Source organism: Martes martes, assembly GCF_963455335.1.
Source record: "Martes martes genome assembly, chromosome: 16".
NCBI lineage: Eukaryota > Metazoa > Chordata > Mammalia > Carnivora > Mustelidae > Martes > Martes martes.
Window position 1 is genome coordinate 29,919,104 of NC_137904.1, and position 24,317 is coordinate 29,943,420.

Below are 24,317 nucleotides of genomic sequence, written 5' to 3' on the forward strand. Positions count from 1 at the left end.
TTTCACTTCAAGGAATGGAAGGTTTCCCCCCTCCGCCGCCCAGCTTCTCTACACTCCTGGGAGGCCCGAGGCTACGCGGCTATCCCCACAAGGCGAGCTGTGAAACGCCAAAGGCTGTAGGCTGCATTACGATCCCGGCGACTGAGCCCAAAAGGTGACAGCCCAGGCTGCTCGGTAAGTACTCAGCGTACGACGAAACCCCGGAGAGCGAAAACACCCAAAGCAAAAGAGAAAGCCAATCCCGCCACGCTCGGGCCCAGTGCCCGCGCAGAAGCAAGGTGCGCGGCCGTTGCTGGGAGGAGCGAGGGTTGGGGGTGGAGGGCGGGCTTGGTCCAATTCGACTCCGGATTGGTCCGGTCCAGAGAGCTGAGTGACGACAGCCGGGGAGAACGTCTGATTTGTGTGGTGGGCGCGGGCAGGCGGGGAAGCGCATTGCGCAGGCGCAGCTGCTCGGCTCCTCTCGCCCTAGAGCTCCGGCCCAGCTCTCGCGGACAAGTCCCGACATCGCGCGCCCCCCCTCCGGGACCGCCCCCTCCCCCCTCTCGGCGTCGTCGAAGATAAACAATAGTTGGCCGGCGGGCGCGGAGTGTGTCTCCCGCCGCCGGATTCGGCGGGCTGCGTGGGACCGGCGGGATCCCAGCCAGCCGGCCATGGCGGGGCTGTACTCGCTGGGAGTGAGCGTCTTCTCCGACCAGGGCGGGAGGAAGTACATGGAGGACGTTACTCAAATCGTGGTGGAGCCCGAGCCGACGGCTGAAGAAAAACCCTGGTCGCGGCGGTCACTCTCTCAGCCGTCGCCTCCGCAGCCGTCACCGCCAGCTCTTGCTGGCAGCGAAGTCTTGGGGAAAGGCCCAGCGGTGGCAACCCGAGAGGCTCGCGACCCTCCCCCGGACGCCGCGGCCTCTCCAGCTCCCGGTCGCTGCTGCCGCCGCCGTTCCTCAGTGGCATTTTTCGCCGTGTGCGACGGGCACGGCGGGCGGGAGGCGGCACAGTTTGCCCGGGAGCATTTGTGGGGTTTCATCAAGAAGCAGAAGGGATTTACGTCGTCCGAGCCGGCGAAGGTTTGCGCTGCCATCCGCAAAGGCTTCCTCGCTTGTCACCTCGCCATGTGGAAGAAACTGGGTAAGTTCGCTGCTTGTTTGCCGCCCGCCTCTTTTTCGGGCAGTTGAGGGCTCTTCTCAGAGCGCCAGCACCGCGTGGCCCCCGGCTCCGAGAGCGCTACAAAGTGCACATGGGTGGGAGTGAAGTCTCTCCTCGGTCGGGTCGCGCTTTCCAGGGTGGAGGGCCGGCCAAAGTGGCCCCGGGAGAGATCGGATCGCTCTATCCCACCGCCGCCCGGCGCCTTATTTCCACCCTCCCAGAAGCCAGGGAAGCGGTCCTCTCCCGGCTTCACTTTTTTGGTGGCAGGCTGCGAATAGTGTTTGAAACCTGGCGCCAGATTTTGGCCAAAAGATGAATTCAGAACACTTGGTACCTGAGCCCCAGGCAAAGGAAGCCGGAGACGGCAGAAATGAGACTGCTGCCTTAGAATCTGTCACAATTTTGCTCTTGAAGGACTTGTCCCTGTCGGGTTGCCTCCTACCGGTGGTGTCAGTTCACCAAATTGACCCTAGGTGGCTGGCAGTTGAAGTATACTGTAGACTAATTAAGAAGGTCAACTGTAATCATCCAGCGACTTAAAGTCTTGGGAGGAATTCGGTTGTCTTGATCATAAAATGGGTTTAGGATCTTTATGGTTGTACTGCTTATGAAAAACAAAAGCGAAGAATGCGTTGTTAGGTCTTAAACTGGCTCCACGTTAGGGGTGTGTGTTAAATTCTACTAGGGCTTTTTAAAGGTATACTTTTTTTTTTGTTAAGTTGCCTTCGCGAATTGCTGTCAGTTCTCACCAGTTACCAGTTAAAAGTTGTAACTGCCCGTCAAAGTTATGAGATAGGAAATTACTGATCAGCTAAAAGGAAATAACTTACTTTCTAAAAATTCGGTGGAATTGTAGTTTCATCTAAACCCTAAATTAGTTTTCTAAAGTATCCAGTGTTTCTGTACCCGACATATGTTATCATACAGACTTAGAGCTGTTTTTGCATTGCGCGAGTCTTTTTTAGAGAAAAGATAACAACTTCTGTCATTTAAAAAAATTCTCTTGTTGGGGCGTCTGGGTGGCTCAGTGGGTTAAAGTCTCTGCCTTCGGCTCAGGTCATGGTCTCAGGGTCCTGGGATCAAGCCCCCCATCGGGCTCTCTGCTCAGCGGGGAGCCTGCTTCCCTTCCACTCTCTCTCTCTGCCTGCCTCTCTGCCTACTTGTGATCTCTGTCAAATAAATAAAATCTTAAAAAAAAAAATCCTCTTGTTTAATGGTAGCATAATGTTGCTTTATTTATAACAGAGGGATAGAGAGAGAAGAGTGTAAAGATTGGTCAAACAGAGAACATTTTTTACAAAGGTATTGTCATAGAGTTGTAGACTAGCTTCTTTTGAAGTCTGTTTTCTGTTTGTCTGGCTTTCTGCCAAAAATTGTTTGATTGACTCATAGAACAACCAGTCCTCCTGTCAGAGGCGTTTCCCATCCAATCCCAGAGGCCCCTATTATTTGTTTTGTTTTTGTGTAGGCAGAGCAGAACTGCAGTGTATTCCAGAAATATGTCATTTCATTGCTTGCAGGGCAACCAGGAGTGGACACCAAGATAACTAGATAGAGGAAGATTAGACACAAAGAACTATGAAGAGTATTATGTTTATTTTGCAGTACACTTGGAGCAGCATGAATTTGCCATATATTTGAGCTAAAAGAATAAAGCATAAACCCTGTTACTTGGGCTTTTTTTTTTTTTTTAAATAAGGCATGGACCATGCCGTCAAATGCGAATGTGTATTTTTTTTTACATACATGTGCTTTTTGAGTCAAACTTTGACTCCTATGAGGCGTGGTTTAGAGCTTTATATACCAAATACTCAAGTTTGCTTTGTTCCACAGCCGAGCCTTGTACTCCATCCTTGAAACTTGGATTAAAAAAAAGAAAATGCTGAATATATGAAAGTCTTGACACAGGAGATTCAGGGTTTTTTTTTGTTTTTTTTTAAAGATTCTATTTATTTATTTGACAGACAGAGATCACAAATAGGCAGAGAGGCAGGCAGAGAGAGAGGAGGAAGCAGGGTCCCTGCTGAGCAGAGAGCCCGATGTGGGGCTCGATCCCAGGACCCTGGGATCATGACCTGAGCCAAAGGCAGAGGCTTTAACCCACTGAGCCACCCAGGCGCCCTGAGATTCAGGTTTTTAAGAAAAATTGTACTTCAGTCCCAAATTCATGGGTGGCTCCTCAATTTCTATAAAATAAACAAACTGCAGGTTGTAATCTGCAGGCCAAGCCCTTTCCACTCCAACTTTAGACTCCCTATTCAATTTTATCTGTTACTCACATTTCCAACACAGTAGTCTACTCACCTTTTCCCCACGGCACACTGAAATACTCCATTTTCTTGAATTCTCCCCCAAAAAAGAAAACTGAAAAATAAACTCCTCAATCTCTAAGTCAGTTTGTTTTCTTCTGTGAAGACTTGTTTCTTTTGGAATTAAGCATTCTTTGTTTCTACTTTTGTAGTGCTCATTAGGTTATAGCAGTGCTTCCCAAACTTTTTGTTCTTAGAACGCTTTTTATTCTTAAATGATTGAGGATCCCAAAGATCTTTTGTTTATGTGGGCTACATCTGTCACATTTACTCTGTGAGAAATTAAAACAAAATTTATATTTATTAACCTATTAAAAATAAACTAAATATATGTTAATATATTTAAGTGAATATACTATTCATAATTCATTATATCTCTTTAGTAAATATTCATTATTAATATATAATTTAAATGAAAAGCCACTTTTTTGAAATTAATACTGAAATAAATATTCTCATAACTGCTTCTGCATTCTGTCTGTTGTGCTGTGTTGTCTGGTTGAAGTACATAAACAAGGCAGCCTCACATGTATAGTAGGAAAAGGGAGGAATAGTTTAGTAGTGTTTTCAGATAATTCTGGATATTCTACACCAAAGTGATTGTTTCTTAAGGTTAATAAAAATGGAATCTGAAAACTTATCAAAGGACTTTTTGTAGTTTTACATTGAAATCCCGTTGTTTGTCTTGGACTTTTTAAAAAGATTTATTTATTTATCTATCTATCTGAGAGTGAGAGAGAGAGCACAATCTGGGGCAGGGGGCAAAGCGAGAAGCAGACTCCCCGCTTGAGCCCCATGAGGGGCTGGATCCCAGCACCCTGGAATCATGACCTGAGCTGACCGCAGGTGCCCTTGTCTTGTACTTTGAATAAATCTTTTACCTGTGTGTAATTTATGACATGGTACATTAGTCACTTGGAAAATAGTATTTTACTGAATTATGCAGATCTAAATACTGATGTACTTTTTTATGTAATATGAAAATATCACATTTGTTAATATTTCTGATCTCAACAGAAAAGTCTTAAGATATGGAAGCTATCAAGTTCACTGTAGTGGATACACATTTTCCAAATGTAAGTTTTTTAAGCAGCAATTAGAAATTTATCAGTGGTAACAAATACTCTCAGTTGTTTTTTCTTTCTTTTCTTTTTTTTTTTTTTAAGATTTTATTTATTTATTTGACAGACACAGCAAGAGAAGGAATACAAGCAGGAACAGTGGGAGAGGGAGAAGCAGGCTCCCCGCTGAGCAGGGAGCCTGATGTGGGTCTCAATCCCAGGACCCTGGGATCATGACCTGAGCCCAAGGCAGACACTTAAAGACTGAGCCACCCAGGTGCCCTTCTTTTCTTTTCTTTCTTTCTTTCTTTCTTTTTTTTTTTTTTAGAGATTTTTGTTTGTTTGTTTTTTGTTTTTAAGATTTTATTTATTTGACAGAGAGCACAAGCAGGGGGAGCAGCAGGCAGAGGGAGAGGGAGAAGCAGGCTCTCCGCCCAGCAGGGAGCCCAACACAGGGCTCAATCCCAGGACCCTGGGATCATAACCTGAGCTGAAGGCAGACACTTAACAACTGAGCCACCCAGGCACCCCTGTCAGTTGTTTTTCTTGAAAGGGAGAGGCTCACTTTGTTGAGTTTGAAAAAAATGTATGTCAGATGCCCAAGTCTTACTAACATAGTTTATCAGTCTTCCAAGTAAAAATGATGACCCATGAAAAATGGGGTTAGTTCATTCCATAATTCACAGAGTCAGAAGTACTTTTCTTCTAGATAGACATACTGTTCAACAGAATTCTGTTGTGCCTACTTCCCTTTTTGTCATACAGAATATAAAAAGATGAATATTCATGGGTGGAGGCTTAATTAAATTTTTATTGTGATATCAGGGACATTCTTTTTTTTTTTTTTTGTTTATCAGGGACATTCTTAAATAAAACTGGTTTGCCTTTTTTTTTTAAAACTACAAGTGGGTGGCTATGGAGAATACAGTGACTGCTAGCTCATTTTGGTGTCACTGCCTCGATTCCTAATAAAACTAGCAGTTTTACCACTGTTTTTGAACCATCAGTGCAAATGTCAACACAGTGAAAAGGGCAAATAAACTCTTAGAATTATTATGAAAATAATTTTGGCTTTGTGAAATTCCTGTAAAGATCACACAGACCACTGTGAGATAACCAGTATGTTTTATCTGCCTCTCAGATAAATCTTGAGGTCTTTGGTAGGTGGGGTCTTATATACTTTATCATTAATCTGTAAGAGCTGATTCCTTGCTCAAAGTAGCTGTTAGTTTAGTTGAATTTCTGTGGGTGAAATGATTAAATTGGCTTTGTTACTTTTATTTTTTTAATTAAAAAAATTTTCCCCCTTTAAAAGTTGTAAAATACACATAAGATTTACCATTTTAGCCAATTTTATGTGTACAATTCAGTGGTATTAAGTACACTCACAGTATTGTGCACCCATCACCACTGTCCATTTTCAGAATTTGTTCATCATCCCACAGAAACTCTAATCATTAAATGATAGAACCCCATTACCCTCTTCTCCAGCCCCTGGTAACCTGTGTTTTACTTTGTGTTACTATGAATTTGCCTATTCTAGGTACCTCATGTAAGTGGAATCATATAGTATTTGCCCTTTGGTCTTATTTTACTTAGCATACTGTCGTTAAGATTCATCCAAATTATAGTATGTTTCAGAATTTTTTCCTTTTTAATGGTGAATAATATTCTATCTTATGTGTATACAACATTTTGTTTATCCATTCATCTATCTGTTGATGGACATTTGGGTTGTTTCCTTTTGGCTGGTATGAATAATGCTATTGTGAATAAAGGTATGTAAGTCTTTGGTTCTGTTTTCAGTTCTTTTGGGTAGAAACCCTAGAAGTGGAATTAAAGTCCTTTTTTTTTTTCATTTATTTTCTTATTTTTATTATTTCTTGATCTCAAGTTACAGTATGTGCCTAATTTATGTATATTCACATGTATAGATTTACTGTTCTTATGTTTGCCTTCTTTTTTTTTTTTTTTTTAAAGACTTTATTTGACAGAGATCACAAGTAGGCAGAGAGGCAGACAGAGAGAGAGGAAGGGAAGCAGGCTCCCTGCTGAGCAGAGAGCCTGATGCGGGGCTCGATCCCAGGACGCTGGTATCGTGACCTGAGCCGAAGGCAGAGGCTTTAACCCACTGAGCCACCCAGGTGCCCCTTATGTTTGCCTTCTAAGAAATAATGTTTCAAAGTTTGTGCTTTTTTTAGGTTTGTTCATTTGAAATAATGTTCTTTTTGTCTCTTTTGATAGTTCAAAGAAAGTAGTGAACAAATTGCAGTTTTAGTTCCTATGTGTTGGGAACTATGGTTTACTTAGGTTATCAAGAGAGCCCCTGGAAAGGTAATAGTACATTGTTGAAATAAATGTGATCTCTGATGTGATTGTGGGAAATTTACCACAGTATTTGTAGAGGAAGATGAAATATGGAATTTTTTTTGAAGGACTGTTACTTCCTTCCCCTTTTTGATTTTCAGTATTATTAGACAGTATAAATATTTCAGAAATTGCTAGAGAGAGGGTGTGTGTGTGTGTGTGTGTGTGGCATGCATGCATTACTTTTGCTGGTATAAAATGATTCCAAAATAATAAAATGTAGGTGATGAATATGTCTAAAAAGATTTTTTAAATTTCTTTTTCTTTTTTTAATAATGTTTTAAATTTTAATTCCATTATAGCTAAAATAAAGTGGAAGTTTCGCTACCTTACTGTGACTGAGGATCAGAGCATTTACTCTAAAGAGTATGACCAAGGGAGGGGTGCCTGGGTGGCTCAGTTGTTAAATGTCTGCCTTTGGCTTAGGTCAGGATCCCAGGGTCCTGGGATGGTGCCCTGCATCGGGCTCCCTGTACAGCAAGAAGCCTGCTTCTTCCTCTACCACTCCCCTGCTTGTATTCCCTCTTTCACTGTCTCTCTCTGTCAAATAAATAAAGAAAATCTTAAAAAAAAAATATGACCAAAGGAATTATGAAGGAGTTCGTCTTAACCTAAATTGTTGGTTATAGATTTGGCAGGTAGTTTTTGTTACCTCAAATTTAGAGAGTCTGAAACAAAAAAAATGGGAGGGACAGAGGGAAAGACAAGGGAGAGTGAGATAGAGCTAAATTTGAAGAAGGGTTCTCTTAAATCCAAGAATTTAAACCCATTTGGTATTTCTCAGTTTTCATTTTCAAGGACCTTCACCCTCTCATACATCACATGTTTGGAAGAGTTTGCCATATTTTTCAAGTACTAATTTTTTTCTATTTTTGTTAAATCATTTTTTACTTTTGATCAGTATTAGATAACCTGTTACCACTTGTTCATATATCAATAATTCATTCCTTTTTACTACCGAGTAGTATTCCATTGTATAGCTACACCACAATTTGTTTATACATTCACCTGTTGATGGTCATCTGGGTTGTCTGCAGTTTTGGCTATTACAGATAAAGCTGATGTAAAGTTTTTCTTTACAGTAGAAGGCCACTAATAAATGTAGAAGGAATGATAGACTTTTAGAAAGTCATATTTTTTTAAAAGATTTTATTTATTATTTGACAGAGAGAGACACAGCGAGAGAGGGAACACAAGCAGGGGGAGTGGGAGAGGGAGAAGCAGGCTTCCTGCTGAGTAGGGAGCCCGATGTAGGGCTCGATCCCAGCACCCTGGGATTATGACCTGAGCTGAAGGCAGATGCTTAATGACTGAGCCACCCAGGCACCACAGAAAATCATATTTAGTAATAATGATTTCAGTCAAGAAACATCAGCGAGGGATGCCCGGGTGGCTCAGTGGGTTAAGCCGCTGCCTTTGGCTCAGGTCATGATCCCAGGGTGCTGGGATCGAGTCCCGCATCAGGCTCCTTGCTCAGCAGGGAGCCTGCTTCTCTCTCCGCCTTTGCCTGCCTCTCTGCCTGCTTGTGTGCTCTCTCTCTCTCTCTCTCTTTCTCTCTGACAAATAAATAAATAAATTAAAAAAAAAAAGAAACATCAGGGAATGCTAAAAGTAGTGGGTGAAAATTAGAGGAACAGAATTATATGTTAGTTTCTTATTGGGTAGCTTAGAGCAGCAGAAATTTATTCTCTCATGATTCGGGAGGCCAGAAGTCTGACATCAAGGGATATCAAGGTGTTAGCCTCCGTTTTGGAGGCTCTGAGGGAGAATCTGTTACATGCTCTCTCCTAGCTTCTGGTGGCTGCCCTCAATTTTGGCACTTTTTGGCTTGTAGATACATTACCTAGTCTCCACCGTCTTTATATCACCTCCTTTATGTCTTCTTCCCTTCTCTTTTAAGGACACCTGTTTTAGGATTTAGGGCCCACTCTAATCCAAGATGATCTCTTCTTAAGATCTTTAACCTAATTACATCTGTGAAGACCCTTTTCCCAAGTAAGGTCACATTCACAGGTTCTGGGTGGGCCTATCTTTAATGGGGGAGGGGGGACCATTCAACCCACTACAAGGATTTTTATATTATCTCAGATTATTTTCCCACAAATACTTATTAATTACAAGGGGAAAAAGGTTATAGTGGAGAAACCTGGTAGATACCATCTTAATCAAGTGACCAAAGGTAGCATCATTTTTAATGGATAAATTGAAACTGTATACCAGTTGCAATAAAAAGATCGTATTTAACACTTCTGTGATATTCCTGCCAAAATGCATAATCTGAATACAAACATGAGGAAACATGAAACAAATCCAAATGGAGAGACAGTCTTGCAATGATTGGTCTAGTACTCTTAAAAAGCATCAAGGAAACAGAGGAATTGTTCCAGATTGAAAGACTAAAAGAGACATGATAAGTAAATATAATAAAGTGGTTCTGAGTATTATCCTTTCATTATAAAGCATATAATTAGGGTAATTGATAAAAATTTGATTAAGCTTTCTAGAATAGATGTAGATTTCTGATTTTTTGGTTGATTGTGGACATGTAGAATGCCCTTGTTTATAGGAATTAGATAATGTCATTGTATTTGGGAGTGTAGTCTTTCTTGTTGGCCATTTAGTCTCTATCAGTTCAAGAAAAAGAAATTCTTTGGGGGCGCCTGGGTGGCTCAGTGGGTTAAGCCTCTGCCTTCAGCTCAGGTCATGATCTCAGGGTCCTGGGATCAGAGAGCTTCCATTGGGCTCTCTGTGCAGCAGGGAACCTGCTTCCCTATCTCTCTCTTTCTCTCTGCCTACTTGTGATCCCTCTCTGTCAAATAAATAAATAAAATCTTTAAAAAGAAAAAGAAATTCTTTGAATTACTCATGCAAAAAAGAAAAGGCAAACCTTAAGTAACAGGTCTCAGAAAGATGAGCCATCTGAATATCTCCAGGAATTCAGGTAGCAGTTTCATCAGGGCCCTACTGCTACATGCATACCAGATAGCCAGGGTTATGTTTATTTGTTTCACTAAAGAGGATAAATCAGAAAGGGCAGCTGCATTTAGGGTCACCATTTGAATATAATCCATTGTTATTTTCCAAGAGCAATCTTTTTTTTTTTTTTTTTTAATGTTAACTGTAATTGTCTCTGGATGATGATTTTTTTTTTAAATTTATTTACTTGACAGACAGAGATCACAAGTAGGCAGAGAGGCAGGCAGAGAGAGAGAGGGAAGCAGGCTCCCTGCTGCACAGAGAGCCCAATGTGGGGCTCGATCCCAGGACCCTGGGATCGTGACCCGAGCTGAAGGCAGAGGCTTTAACCCACTGAGCCACCCAGGCGCCCCTCCAAGAGCAATCTTTCTACCCTCTGCTTTCTTGTTTTAATGGTGACAGCTAATCTTTGTGATTCTCTGAGAGATGAAGTAATGCTTTTAGTTTACTATTTTGGAGGAGAGTATCATTAGTGGGGTGCTCCAAAATCTTACACTTGGCCTTTTCTACTATAATAGACTTACTCACCTATCAATTAAGAGCTATGAGGGAAAACTGTTCATTGCTGCAGTTATTTGGGGACTTAACTACCTGTGGGATAGGTTTGGGGTTCCACAGAGTTTGAGGTGGACTGGATTCATAGTCTTATTTAGTAGTTGACCTCCATGAGTCTTAGCTCCTGACCAGTGGACTGTGGTTTTGTTCTGTAGCTTCAGATTTATCTCAGAGCCATCCTTCAGTAGTTACTCAGTGATGTATTTCTCTTTCCTCTGTATAAGTTACACGTGAAAATGGCCACATACCATTTTGAAGAAGATTAACAGTACTCCTTTAACTAAATGTGGAAGTTTTTTTGGTTTTTGTTTTGTTTCTTGTTTTGTTTTGGTCCTTTGAATCAAATAAGGCCTTGTGATTGACCATTCTGGAGATCCATTTTTTCTTCTGCCTTGTTGTCTGATAGGTAAGGTAACCCTGCCAACTTTGCTTTGGGTTGTTAACTGCTCCGCTCCTGTCTGATCTGTCACCCCAGGGTTCTCCCATCCCCACACAGATCAGAGAACCAATTTTAGTTTCAGCCTCTTATTAGTATTCCTTGCCTAGAGAGGAGTCAATAAAAAATGTTTAAAAGATTTTGGTGTTTACATGATGACTTCCGTAAGCATTTAAGTTGAAGAAAGTCATCTGAATCTTTCTTGGGAATGGATATATGGGATTCATATGCATGTAATAGAGTAATTATTTCCTCTCTTTCACTGTGTTTGTTTTCTGGAGCTGCTGTAACAAAGTTCCAAAAATTGGTTGTCTTTAAACAAAAGAAATTTATTGTTTCAGTTTTGGAGGCCTAAAGTTCAAAATCTAGGTGTTGGCAGGGCCATGCTCTCTCTCTACTCAACTCTGAAAGCTTTAAGGGAGACTCTTATCTTGCCTCTTCTAGCTTCTGATGTATACTGGCCATCCCTGGCATTCCCTGACTTGTAGATGTGTCATTACTCTAGTACTCTAGTACTTGTAGTACTAGTACTTTGCATCTTCTCCCTATGTGTCTTTACATCATCTTCCTTCTGTGTGTTTGTCTTTGTGTTAAAGTTTTCCCTTTTTATAAGAGCACTAGTCATATTGGGTCAGGGCCCACCCAAATGACCTTATTTTAACTTGATTACTTCTGCAAAGTCCCTATTTCCAAATAAGGTCACATTCTGAGGTACTGGGTATTAGGATTTCAAATATCTTTTTTAGAGGGACACAATTGAATCCATAACCCATCATCCCAAATCATATCAGTCAGTCATAACAAATTTGTTGTTTTTCAGAGTCATATGGCCTTTTAGGCCAGGTCTGAGTCTAGGTTTGCATTAGATGACCCAGAAAAGTTTTATAACCACAGTTCTAAGCTAGTATACTGACTACAGACTGTCTGCTTATTTGCCTACTATTTCTTTATTGATAAGGTTAGCCTTATCTTACTACAGTATAACATGGGCTGTTTGTTACCATCTGGACTGTTCCGTAACTAATTGACATTTTTCTGAGGGATAGTGCCCTACAAGCTATTTGTGATACAAGTTATATATTACAATTCTTTGAAAGTAACACTAACTTGGTCTGCATTAAGGAAGGAAAAGAACATGGGAATTTATTGGAAGGACATTCAGTAGGTCACAGAATTAATTGGAAGACTAAACCAGGTCTCAGAGTGGACAGAACCAGGATACCTATGGGGCTGTAGGTGATAGGAACTAGTGGACACTCATTGAAAGGTTTTAGTCTGTGGGATGGATCAGCTCCACAATTTTCTGGGATTATGCCTTTCTAAGATGCAAATATCTGAAAGAGTCTGACCTAGTTTAGGTCATTTGCCCTCTAGGCTAGAACAAGCAAGCTTTTCAGTTGCATTAGAGAAAGACTGCATGTAGTGGAGGCTGTGTACTCCGGAACAGAATTGGGATGCTAGTACTAGGAGGAGGGATGGGGGGCTGGACAGGTGCACACTATATTTAGTACTATTAATAAGGGCTCAAGTGAAAGCCACATAGCTTTATACTTCATTTGGATTATTCCCTCAGGGAAAAAAAATTCTCAAAGCTGAATCATTTGTTTAAAGAATGTAGATCTTTGGATGATTGTGGGTACTTGTTTTCAAATTACTTTCCTGAAAGCTTTTACATCTCCATACCACTTAGGCATTAGAATTCTGTAACAGCTCTTAGCATAGTGATTTAAGACTATGTTACACTGCCTGGGACTGAGCTGTCCAGTTGCCCCTAGAAGTTTTGTACCTTTGTTACAATATTTATTTTTCTTTGTTTTAATGGCTCATACATATTTTCTTACTAAAAATACTTTCTGTAGGTTAGAATTCATGTACTATCTAATATGCTCCTCGGTTTTTTGTTGTTGTTGTTTTTAAGATTATTTGACAGAGTGAGCACAAGCAGGGGGAATAGGAGAGGGGAAGCAGGCTCACCACTGAACAGGGAATCTGACAGGATTCCTTGGATCCCAGGATCCCAAGATCATGACCTGAGTGGAACGCAGAGGTTTAACTGACTGAGCCACTCAGGCACCCAATATGCTCCTGGTTTTAAGAGATTTATTTATAAGTCATTTTTTAAAAATTAAAAAATTAAAATGTTAAGTGGAAAACAAATTATGAGGATGTCGATTCCTTAATATATAAATTTATTGCAGTTTTAATCAGATCTTCAACAAGGTTTGTTTTTTTAAAGATTTATTTGAGAGAGAGAACACAAGTGGGAGGGGCAGAGGGAGAGAGAATCTCAAGTAGATTGCACAGTGAACACAGAGTCAGATGTAGGACTTGATCTCACTCATGACCCTGAGATCACAATCCAACCTGAAACCAAGAGTCAGGCACTTAAACGACTGTGCTGCCCAGGCACCCCAGGGTTGGTTGGTTGGCTGGTTTGTTTTTTAATTTCCAGGTTGCTTCTAAAATTTATTTGGAAAAATTCTTGAGTATTGAGAAAGAAGAATAATTGGGGGATACTTAATCTCCCAATTATTGAAAAGAACCATAAATAGAATAGTAGGATGAGTCTAGAAATAGATCTGAGGCAAAATGTAGCATATGATAAAAGGTGACTTTTCAAATGAAGAAAGCGTGGATTTTTTTCAGTATTTTTAGATCATTGCAGAATATCTCTTTGTACATGTTAGGGCTTTTGACCCAAAAATGTGATTTAAATATTAATATTGTATCTTTGAATATCTCCCCTCCCTTTTTAAAGCTCTTTTTCTTCTTTTCCATCTTGTAGGTGCTTTTTGCAAACAGTTGGTTAATTTTAGGTAAATTTTGTTTTTTGAATGTGCCTAAACTCCTTTCTTTCTGGGAGTCCACCTCCTTAATTTATTGTGATAACAGATTTTTATCTTTTTGGGTTCTTAGCTACAGAAAAAAAAAATTCTGTTTTAGCTTGCTTGAAAAGAAAAGGTTTTAGCAAGATCTGTAATTAACCCACAAGATAACTGAAAGGGCTGAAGAAACATTCAGCATACTCTAGGCTAAGCTTCTAGGAATAATAATATCTGTAACCATACTGGGAAATTAGATGGGCTAGGGACCTGTGTGCCGTGATCTATGCCTGTAAAATTGATGCCTTCTTCCTGCTTCCTTTTTTTCTAACTTTAAACAAATTGTGAAATATAGCATACATATAGAAAAGGCCATAGAACGTAAATGTACACTTCAATGAAGAGTTGTAAAATGAACACCATCTGGTTAAGAAAGAGACCATTGCCTGTACTATAGAAGCTCCCATATGTCTTTTCTCGTCTCATATTTTTAATCTTCTCTTGGGGTAACCATCATCCTGACTTTTGTGGTGATAGTTCTGTTTTCTTTTTTTTATTTTATTTATTTATTTTTTTAAAGATTTTATTTATTTATTTGACAGACAGAGATCACAAGTAGGCAGAGAGGCAGGCAGGGAGAGAGGAGAAAGCAGGTTCTCCACGGAGCAGAGAGCCCGATGCGGGGCTCGATCCCAGCACCCTGGGATCATGACCTGAGCCGAAGGCAGAGGCTTTAACCCACTGAGCCACCCAGGTGCCCCTGTTTTCTTTTTTTTAAAAGGTTTTATTGATTGATAGCCTGTGGGGTGGGGCAGAGGGAGAGGGAGACAGAATGTTAAGAGAGAGAATCTTAAGCAACCCGGACGTGGGACTGGATCTCAGGGCCCTGAGATCGTGACCTGAGCCCATATGAGCCATGCAGCTCCGAACATTCTTATATTATGTGTGTACATGTACATTAATTCATGATCTATGTCTAGGGATAGTGAGTAATAGAAGTGTACACATTATCTTCATTTTTGATAATGCCTAGATGTTTTCTGAAGTGGTTATGTCAGTTTATACTCCCAAGAGTAGTTGATAGAACATGTTCCACATTCTTAATCACAGTTTCTATTGTCAGACTTTAATTTATGCAGTCTGATAATTATACAGTGGTATCTCATTGTGGTTTTTAATTTGTATTTCCCTGTTGATTACAGAAGCTGAACACCTTTGCGTGTTTTTTTTTTTTTCTGTTTGGATTTCCTGTTTTGCAAAAGACCTGTTTGAGCATTTTGTCCATTTTTCTGTTGCATAGTTTGTCTTGTTGATTTGTTTTGTAGAAGCATTTTTATATTCTGGATACCATCTTTGTGGTATGTTATTACAAACTACATTCTGTGAGTGTCTTTTCACTCTAGTAATGGTATCTTCTGATGAACAGAAATTCTTCTTTTTTCCCTTAAGATTTTATTTATTTATTTGACAGAGATCACAAGCAGGTAGAGAGGCAGGCAGAGAGAAAGAGGGGGAAGCAGGGTCCCTGCTGAGCATAGAGCCTATGTGGAGCTTGATCCCAGGACGGTGAGATCATGACCCAAGCTGAAGGCAGAAGCTTAACCCACTGAGCCACCCAGGTGCCCCTGATGAACAGAAATTCTTAATTTTAATGGTGGTATAGCTTCTTAATCATTTTCTTTATATGGCTAGTCCATCCTTTGTCTTTAGGAAGTCCCTTCCTATTCTGAGGTCATGAGTGTACCTTCCTGTATTTTTTAAGCTATTTTAGCTTTGCTTTTCATATTAGGTCATTTAATGTAGCTGGAATTTTTTTTTTTTTTTTTTTTTTGCTTGGCATCAGAGACCCAGAGTGTTCAGTTTATTATTTTGTTTTGTTTTGTGTAATCTTGTCGCAATTCCATGTACCAAAAATCAATCTTTTTTTTTTTTTAAAGATTTTATTTATCTATTTGACAGATGGAGATCACAAGTAGGCAGAGAAGTAGGCAGAGAGAGAGGAGGGAGCAGGCTCCCTGCCGAGCAGAGAGCCTGATGCGGGGCACGATCCCAGGACCCTGGGATCATGACCTGAGCTGAAGGCAGAGGCTTTAACCCACTGAGCCGCCCAGGCGCCCCCTTTTTTTTCTTTTTGAGATTTTATTTCTTTGAACGGGAGGGAAGGGGCAGAAGGAGAGGGAGAAGCTTACTCCCTGCTGAGTAGGGAGCCTGACCCTGAGGCTCAGTCCCATAACTGCCTGAGCCACCCAGGCACCCCCGAAAGTCAGTCTTTTCTCTACTTCTCTACTATTCATATATCAAGTGTTTAAAAATGCATGGGTCTGTTTCTGTGCTCACTATTCTGTTCTTTTGGTCCACTAATTTACAACTTTTCCATAAAGGTCTTGTTAGAGATTTGTTAGCACTATTCCCAGATACAGTATACCTTTTGCTGCTATTGTGAATGGTGTCTTTTTAAAAAGTTACATTTTGTAATTTTTTGTTGCGGGCTTATGGAAATAGCATTATTTGTTTGTTTGTTTTTAAATGTAACAATGTCTATATTCAGTAACCTTACTGAACCTTATCAGAGCCAATAATCTATAAATGCTTTTGATTCTTCCGCAGATGTTTTCTTGGGGGCCATTTTCTCTTTGTATATTCTTGACGCCTCTTAGGCTATTTGCTTTTCTTAAATAATGGTCATAACAATAAAAACTAACATTTGTTGAGTACTTACTATGTGTCTGGTACTGTTGCAGGTCGTTTTACATGCGTAAATTTAAATTTCTGGCTTCATTAATATTGGTAGCCATTCTTTTTCCCTCAGCAGTTGTGAGGGTCATTATTTCATTACTGCAAGCAGCCCTCTGCTGTGAGTGACAGGGCATTCTGTAGGGTGGATTCCATCTGCAGGATGAGATGAGATGCGCTGTAGGATTCAAGAAATGTCTTTTCAGCTATGTAATGTTGTAAAGGAAAGAACTCTAGGGGCGCCTGGTTGGCTCAGTGGGTTAGGCCTCTGCCTTTGGCTCAGGTCATGATCTCAGGGTCCTGGATCGAGCCCCAAATAGGGCTCTCTGCTCAGCAGGGAGTCAGCTTCCCCCCCTCTCTTTGCCTGCCACCCTGGCTACTTGTGATCTCTGTCTGTCAAATGAATAAATAAAATATTTTAAAAAAAGGAAAGAAAAGAAAAGAACTCTAATTAGTCTGACTATGCTAGAGTTGCCTTGTGGCTTTGAAACTTGTGTGCTACCCCATCCAGTTTTTTAGGCCCTTTTTCTTCTTCTGCCTCATCTTGGTTGAGACCCTGTTGTCTCTATCAACAGATGCATCACTTCCCTTAAGAGAGGTTATTCTAGGGACACCTGGGTGGCTCAGCTGGTTAAGCCGCTGCCTTCGGCTCAGGTCATGATCCCAGGGTCCTGGGATCGAGTCCAGCATCAGGCTCCTTGCTCGGCAGGGAGCCTGCTCTGCCTCTGCTTGCCGCTCTGCCTGCTGGTGTTCGCGCGCGCTCGCTCTCTCCCTCGCTCTCTCTCTCTCTCTCTCTCTGACAAATAAATAAATAAATAAATAAATAAAATCTTAGAGAGAGAGAGAGAGGTTATTATAAGAACTGGTCACTTAGGAACTAAAATATTTTACTTTTTACTGTGTGGAGAGTTTAGGCATTGACCTAGCTCCTGTAGTTTTAAATAAATCTGCCAACCTTCTACTGTCCATTCCTATCTCAGCCTTTGCCACTGTCTCTGAATTAGAACTTTTCAGGGACTGTTAAGAGGGAAAGCTGATGTATTCCCTTTATAATTGTGCTTTTCATTTATATTGGACTACAAGTTTTGTATTCTGATATTTCCTTTAGTATAATTCCATTTCTTTAAGATTCCAGGGTTTCCTCAGATTTGTGTATGACTTTCCTCTGTGTTTCATGACTGCTGTGGACTTTTTAAAATATTTATATTCTGTTCTTTAAGTGGGATTTTGGTGAGGAGCCTGTGTCCGTTGTTTGGATTCAGTTGGCTATGTTAAGCTGTAAATTGTAGTTTAATATTATTACAGAATATTTTAGAATTATTAAATGATGAATGTGATTAGTCAATATAAGATTTTGGAATTAAATATGTTGGATCTCTGCCACTTAATATTTGAGTTATCTTAAACAACTTTCTTAACTATGCAAACTATTGATTTCTCATCTGTAAAAGGAAAATAATGGGACTAATTTTACCAATCTTATAGGTTTAATGCAAGTATTATTTGAGATAATACATGTAAAGCTCTTAGCATGGAACCATAGATTTTGAATGTCTAAAATAGCTATTTCAAAAACAAATCAAGTAGCTTTTCCTAAAATCTCTCTTTTAAAAGAGAGATTAATAAATAGATGCTAAGCTACAGAAAAAAAACCAACAGGCTATAGAAAAAAAAAACAACAAACAACTCTGAACACATACCTGCCACTAAATGTAGTTAGGACTAAGAGATATGGAACTAGTAAATTTGTCCTGTAATATTTTTCTCCCAGGATTGGTTTGATGGTTGTAATAAAATTATACTATTTATAAAATTAATTCATTAATATATTGATGAAGAAATGAACACAAGTTCCTTTTTAATACTTTCAAAATGTTCTTAAATTTTATCCTATGCTAACTCAAGTTTTAACATGCTAATTCAGCACACATTGCTATTTTTATTCTGATACCATATTAATGTTTATGTCTGGAAGAGTAAAATATTTTATTTTTTATTACAGCAGAATGGCCAAAGACTATGACAGGTCTTCCCAGCACGTCAGGGACAACTGCCAGTGTGGTCATCATACGGGGCATGAAGATGTATGTAGCTCACGTGGGTGACTCAGGGGTGGTTCTTGGAATTCAGGATGACCCGAAGGATGATTTTGTCAGAGCTGTGGAGGTGACACAGGACCATAAGCCAGAACTTCCCAAGGAAAGAGAACGAATCGAAGGACTTGGTGGGAGGTAATCATTGTGCTGTTTTGTTTTTCCTCTCTTGGTTCTATTTTGTTCTTTCCTGATTTACTAACTAGATTGACCTATTACTCCCTTTTAGGGAAGTTACTTTTTCAGTATTACAGGTTTTTAGTTTTCCTGATAAAGTACTGATCTGTATTCATATTTATGTCATTATTTTGAGCTGACTGTTTTATTTCTGATAATGGCTCCAGAGGGAAATAATATTTTAATGGGAGTCAAATAATACATACAAAGATTTATTGATCACTTTTTACATAAATACTGAGGCATGACTTTCAGGATCTGGACAGAGCAGCCTTTAGGATTGCAGAGTAGAACAATTTGAATCTGACTTTGGGAACAGGATTTTGTTACAATTAACCTTTAGGGGTTTTTTGTTTGATTTCTACCTCAGATGTGCTACAAACCTTTCTTCTTACTATTTTCTTTTGTCTGTTTCAAGTTACCATCTCAATGTATAATTTATAAACTATGAAATGAAAGTGGCTTCAGCATAATGTTTTATGATGCAAACTAAAATGTAAGATTATTCTAAAAATGAGGAATGAAAACATGAGAAAATATAAAACTTATCCCAATACTAAGGTATGAGGCAAGTTAAATAGAATCCAGTATTTTCTAAATCATTATTCTCACTAAAGCCTTACCATATTATTATTTGCCTCCTTTTTCTTCCTTCCATTAAATCAAAATAGACTTTTTCAGAGTATTAATAAACTAACTGGGGGAAAGAATTTACATCTTAACTTAAACTTTAAGCAGTTCAAAAAAATCAATAAAAAAACACTAAGCAACCACCCCCACCCAGTATGTGAATAGAGGACTTTGAACAACAGCAAAAATGCAAAAAAGTGGCAAACGTTTAAAAAAAAATTATTAAAATGAAACTATTTCCTGTTACTGGGTTAGCAAATTAAAAAATAGAGATACTTCTCAGTATTTTTTTGAAATGGAATTCCTATTGGTAGGATTATAAATTGATATGACATATATAGACTATAACATATACCCAATAGCTTCAAATGTTTATAGACTCAGTAATTTCAGGAATGTACTCTAAAGAAATCTGAAATGTGGACCAGAATATCTGAACAGAGTTATTGACTGCAGCAATGTTTAAAGACTGTTAAAGGCTAGAAATAACTTGAAGGCCCAATAGCTGAGGAATGGTTAAGTATATTATAATATATACGTAAAATATTGAAAATGATATAGCCATTAAAAATAATGCTTATAGTTTTTTTAAAAAGATTGTTTATTTATTTATTTGACAGACAGAGATCACAAGTAGGCAGAGAGAGAGACGGGAAAGCAGGCTCCCCGCTGAGCAGAGAGCCAGATGCGGGGCTTGATCCCAGGACTCTGGGATCATGACCTGAGCTGAAGATAGAGGCTTTAACCCACTGAGCCAATGACTGAGCCACCCAGGCGCCCCCCCCAGACTTTTTTTTTTTTTTTAAAGATTTTACTTATTTATTTGACAGAGATCACAAGTAGGCAGAGAGGCAGGCAGAGAGAGAGGGGAAGTAGGCTCTCTGCTGAACAGAGAGCCCGATGTGGGACTCCATCCCAGGCCCTGAGGTCATGACCTGAGCCAAAGGCAGAGGCTTAACCCACTGAGCCATCCAGGTACCCCTAATGCTTATAGATTTTTAAAAATCATGGTGTTATGAAAATTTTCAAACATAGGTGAGGGTAGAAAGAGTAGTATAATGAACTCCCACATCTATAGGGAATTTTTAATAATATGGGTTAATGCTTATTGGTCACAAAATAAACAGGATATAAAATTATATTTGTAGTGTGATTTCAACTCTCCAGAAAAATAGGAGTAGTATAGAAATACACCAAATTTTAAAATCTTCTGTTTGGGGGCACCTGGGTGGCTCAGTGGGTTAAAGCCTTTGCCTTCAGCTCAGAGGGTCATGATTCCAGGGTCCTGGGATCGAGCTCCGCATCGGGCTCCCTGCTTGCAGGAAGACTGCCTCCCCCTCTCTCTCTGCCTGCCTCTCTGCCTTCTTGTGATTTCTGTCCATCAAATAAATAAATAAAATCTTAAAAAGAAAATAATAAAATAAAATCAAATCTTCTGTATGATGATATGTACATACACACATTTTTTTTAATGGTAGCATTCATTTGGTTAAAATTTAGGTAACGTAAAATGATATACTTTAGAAGGTCTCTCCACTGCTACTGTCCCACAGGCCACCCAGTTCCCCTCCCCATCAAGAAACCAGTATTACTGTGTATCCTTTGATAGAGATTCATACATAATCAGATATGAAGCTGTACCGTATATGGATGTGCCATCATTTATTTAACTATTCTCCTGTTGAAGAGTATTTCTATTCTTTTTTGTTATTACAAACACTACTGTAAAATGAAAAATCCTGTACATGTATCTTTTTGTACATATATATTTGTGGGATCATTTCCTAGAAGGAGTTGCTAGGCCAAAGAGGAGTGTGTTTTGAATATTGATAACTGTTAGTCTCCATGAAGGTTGTACCAGTTTATATTAATGTCAGCATTGTATGTGGATGCCCTTGACAATATACTTCTAGAACTTTTTGATCATATTGACGTTTACATTAAAAAGGAAGGGACACTTGGGTGATATTTTAATTTTAATTCATCTTACAAGAAAAGTTAAATATCTTTTTGTTTAGCAGCTATGTATATTTCCTTTTCTTTGTATTTCTGTTTATACTCTGTTCATTTTAGGGGGAAAATTTTTAGCCTTTTTTGTATTAATGTGTAAGAGCTGCTTATACAATTAGAGAAATTAGTCTAATGTATGTGATGTGCTTCAGTTGTTTTCACAATCTGACTTTCACTTACGGCCCTGAAATTTCTTTTCACATGTAAGTTCGTTTTAATGTTCAGTCTCTTTTGTTATGACTTTTGTTTTTTTGTGCTGTACATACAGTTCTCTCGTTCTGAGGTTATTAAAAAGTCTTCTATATTCTAGTACAGTAGTTACAAATATTTTTACTAATACAGTAGTTTTGAATATATTACAAATATTTATCAATCTATTACAGTAGTTACGAATATTTCCTACTTACAGGAGGAACGCTTTTTACTCTTAAAAATTGAGGACCTCAAAAAAAAATTTGAGGACCTCAAGGAGCTTTTTGTTTATATGGGTTATATATAATGATTTTAGAAACTAAATATAGAGACCTTTCCAAATATTTGTTCATTGAAAAATAACTATTTTTTTAAAGATTTATTTATCTGAGAGAGAAAGTGTGAGTGTGCATGTGTGAGTGGGGGAGACACAGAGGGAGAGGGAGACAAGCAGACTCCCTGCTGAGTGGAAAGCCTGGTGGTGGGCTGGATCCCAGGACCTTAAGATTATGACCCGAGCTGAAATCAAGAATCAGATGCTCAACTGACTAGGCCACCCATACACTCTGAAAAATAACAATATTAAACCCACTGTGTTGGGCACCTGGGTGGCTCAGTCAGTTAAGTATCTGTCTTCGGGGCGCCTGGGTGGCTCAGTGGGTTAAGCCTCTGCCTTCGGCTTGGGTGACGATCTCAGGGTCCTGGGATCAAGTCCCACATCGGGCTCTCTGCTCAACGGGGAGCCTGCTTCCTCCTCTCTCTCTCTGCCTGCCTCTCTGCCTACTTGTGATCTCTCTCTGTCAAATAAATAAATAAAATCTTTAAAAAAAAAAAAAGTATCTGTCTTCGACTCAGGTCATGATCTTAGGGTCCTGGGATCGAGTTCCGACTGCTTCTCTCTCTCTCTCTCTCTCTCTCTCTCGGTCTCTCATGAATAAATAAATAAAAATCTTTTTTAAAAAAAGTAAACCCATTGTGTTAACATAAAGAACATTTTTTTAATGAAAAAATAGCTGTTTCCCAAAACAGATATTTAGGGAGAGACTTGGAATTGTTTTATACAAAGTCTGCTTAATGTCTGGCTTAATAGGTGACATCTAGATTCTCATAGCTGCTTCTGCCTTCAATCTTATATGTTTTTTGGTTGCAGTATCAGAAGTAAAACTGGTCTTTCATAGGTATATAATTGCAAAAGGGGAAGTATTTTAGTAGTTTTTCCGTTTATGGAGATATTATTCTAAAACTCAAAAAGAGGTAGTTTCCTAAAAGTTAGTAATAGTGTGGTATCTGAAATTATTTTTTTTAAAGATTATTTATTTATGTATTTATTTCACAAGTAGGCAGAGAGGCAGGCAGAGAGAGGGGGGGGGAAGCAGGCTCCCTGCCGAGCAGAGAGCCCAATGCGGGGCTCAATCCCAGAACCCTGGGATCATGACCCAAGCCTAAGGAGAGGCTTTATCCACTGAGCCACCCAGGCGCCCCTGAACTTATTTTTTAAAAAGATTTTACTTATTTATGTAAGAGAGAGAAAGAGAGAGAGAGAGAGTGTGTGAGAGGGGCGAAGGTCAGAGGGAGACGCAGAGTCCCTGCTGAGCAGGGAGCTGGATGCGGTACTTGATCCCAGGACTCCAAGATCATGACCTGAGCTGAAGGCAGTTGCTTAACCAGCTGAGCCACCCAGGTGCCCTGGTAACTGAAATTACATCAGTGACCTTTTTATATGCTTACATTCCAGATCCATAGGTGTATCAATTAAGAGCCATTTGGTTAAATGACTTTTTTTATTAATAGACTTTATTTTTTGGAGCAGTTTTAGTTCACTGCAAAAGTAAATGGAAAGTACAGAGAGTTCCTATATATTCCCTGCCTCCTCTTAAATGCACAGCTCCCACTATCAACATCCTCTAGCAGAGTGATATATTTATTACAATTGATGACCCTACATTGACATACCATTATTACCTAAAGCCTGTAGTTTAATTAGGGATGTTTTAGGGTTTTGCCAGATATATAATGACATGTATCTACCATTATAGTTTCACTGTCCTAAAAATTCTGTGTGCTCTGCCTGTTTATCCCATCCTCCTCCCTTACTCATGGGAACCACCTATCTCTGTATATCCCCATAGTTTTGCTTTTTCCAGAAGATCATATAGTTGGAAACATGTAGTATATAGCCCCTATGTGTGGTTTTGTAACATAGGCATTGGTCTTTTGTGAAATACTGCTGGGTTAACACAGATCCAAATATTGACACATTTTATTATATAATATCATATCAAATCTTGTAGCCTCTCAGAAACCCCACTGTATACACACGGTCTAATGAAAATAATTTTGACCTAGTAGACTCCCGGAAAAGGTCTGGGGGACTCCCAGGAGCCTCTGAACCATATTGAGAACCACTTTTCTAGTACTTGTTTGGTTGTATCTTATACATTTTAACCTTTAGACTCTCTGGAATTTTAAAATCTGAGCTGTGTAGTAGGACTACAAGTTAATATTTTTTTCTCAATGGCCATTAGTAGCTACTAGAACAATTATGTATCTTTTTCTTACTGATTAGAAGGGTAACCAGGCATAAAATCCCTCTTTAATGGGAAAATGACCTTGAGTTTACCCTCTTCTAGCACCGTTTCTCTGGTTAAGATGGAATGTCAGTTCCGTTATAAGGTAACATTGCTTATGGTAGAATGATCCTTGAATTGGAACTGTATTTGGATAGAGAAGATTTTGAGTGGACTATACAGACCTTATTAGCTGCCCTATGTACATGCAGTTTGACTTATGCAGGGACCAGTAAGTCAAAGGCTATT

The 24,317-nt window shown here is 39.4% G+C and overlaps 1 protein-coding gene across 2 annotated transcripts in view; it reads left to right on the forward strand.

The window, feature by feature from the left end:
• Positions 1–423: 423 nt before the first annotated feature.
• The window catches only part of PPM1D (protein phosphatase, Mg2+/Mn2+ dependent 1D), a 43,675-nt gene continuing 19,781 nt past the window's right edge, over positions 424–24,317 (forward strand). The window contains exons 1-2 of one of the 2 annotated variants that reach the window (XM_080826576.1): positions 424–1,122; positions 18,402–18,630. In XM_080826576.1, coding sequence (XP_080682702.1) covers positions 651–1,122; positions 18,402–18,630 — 701 coding nt within the window. In that variant the 5' untranslated portion in view covers positions 424–650. The remainder of the gene's footprint in view (positions 1,123–18,401; positions 18,631–24,317) is intronic. The other variant, XM_080826577.1, reaches the window with a different exon arrangement.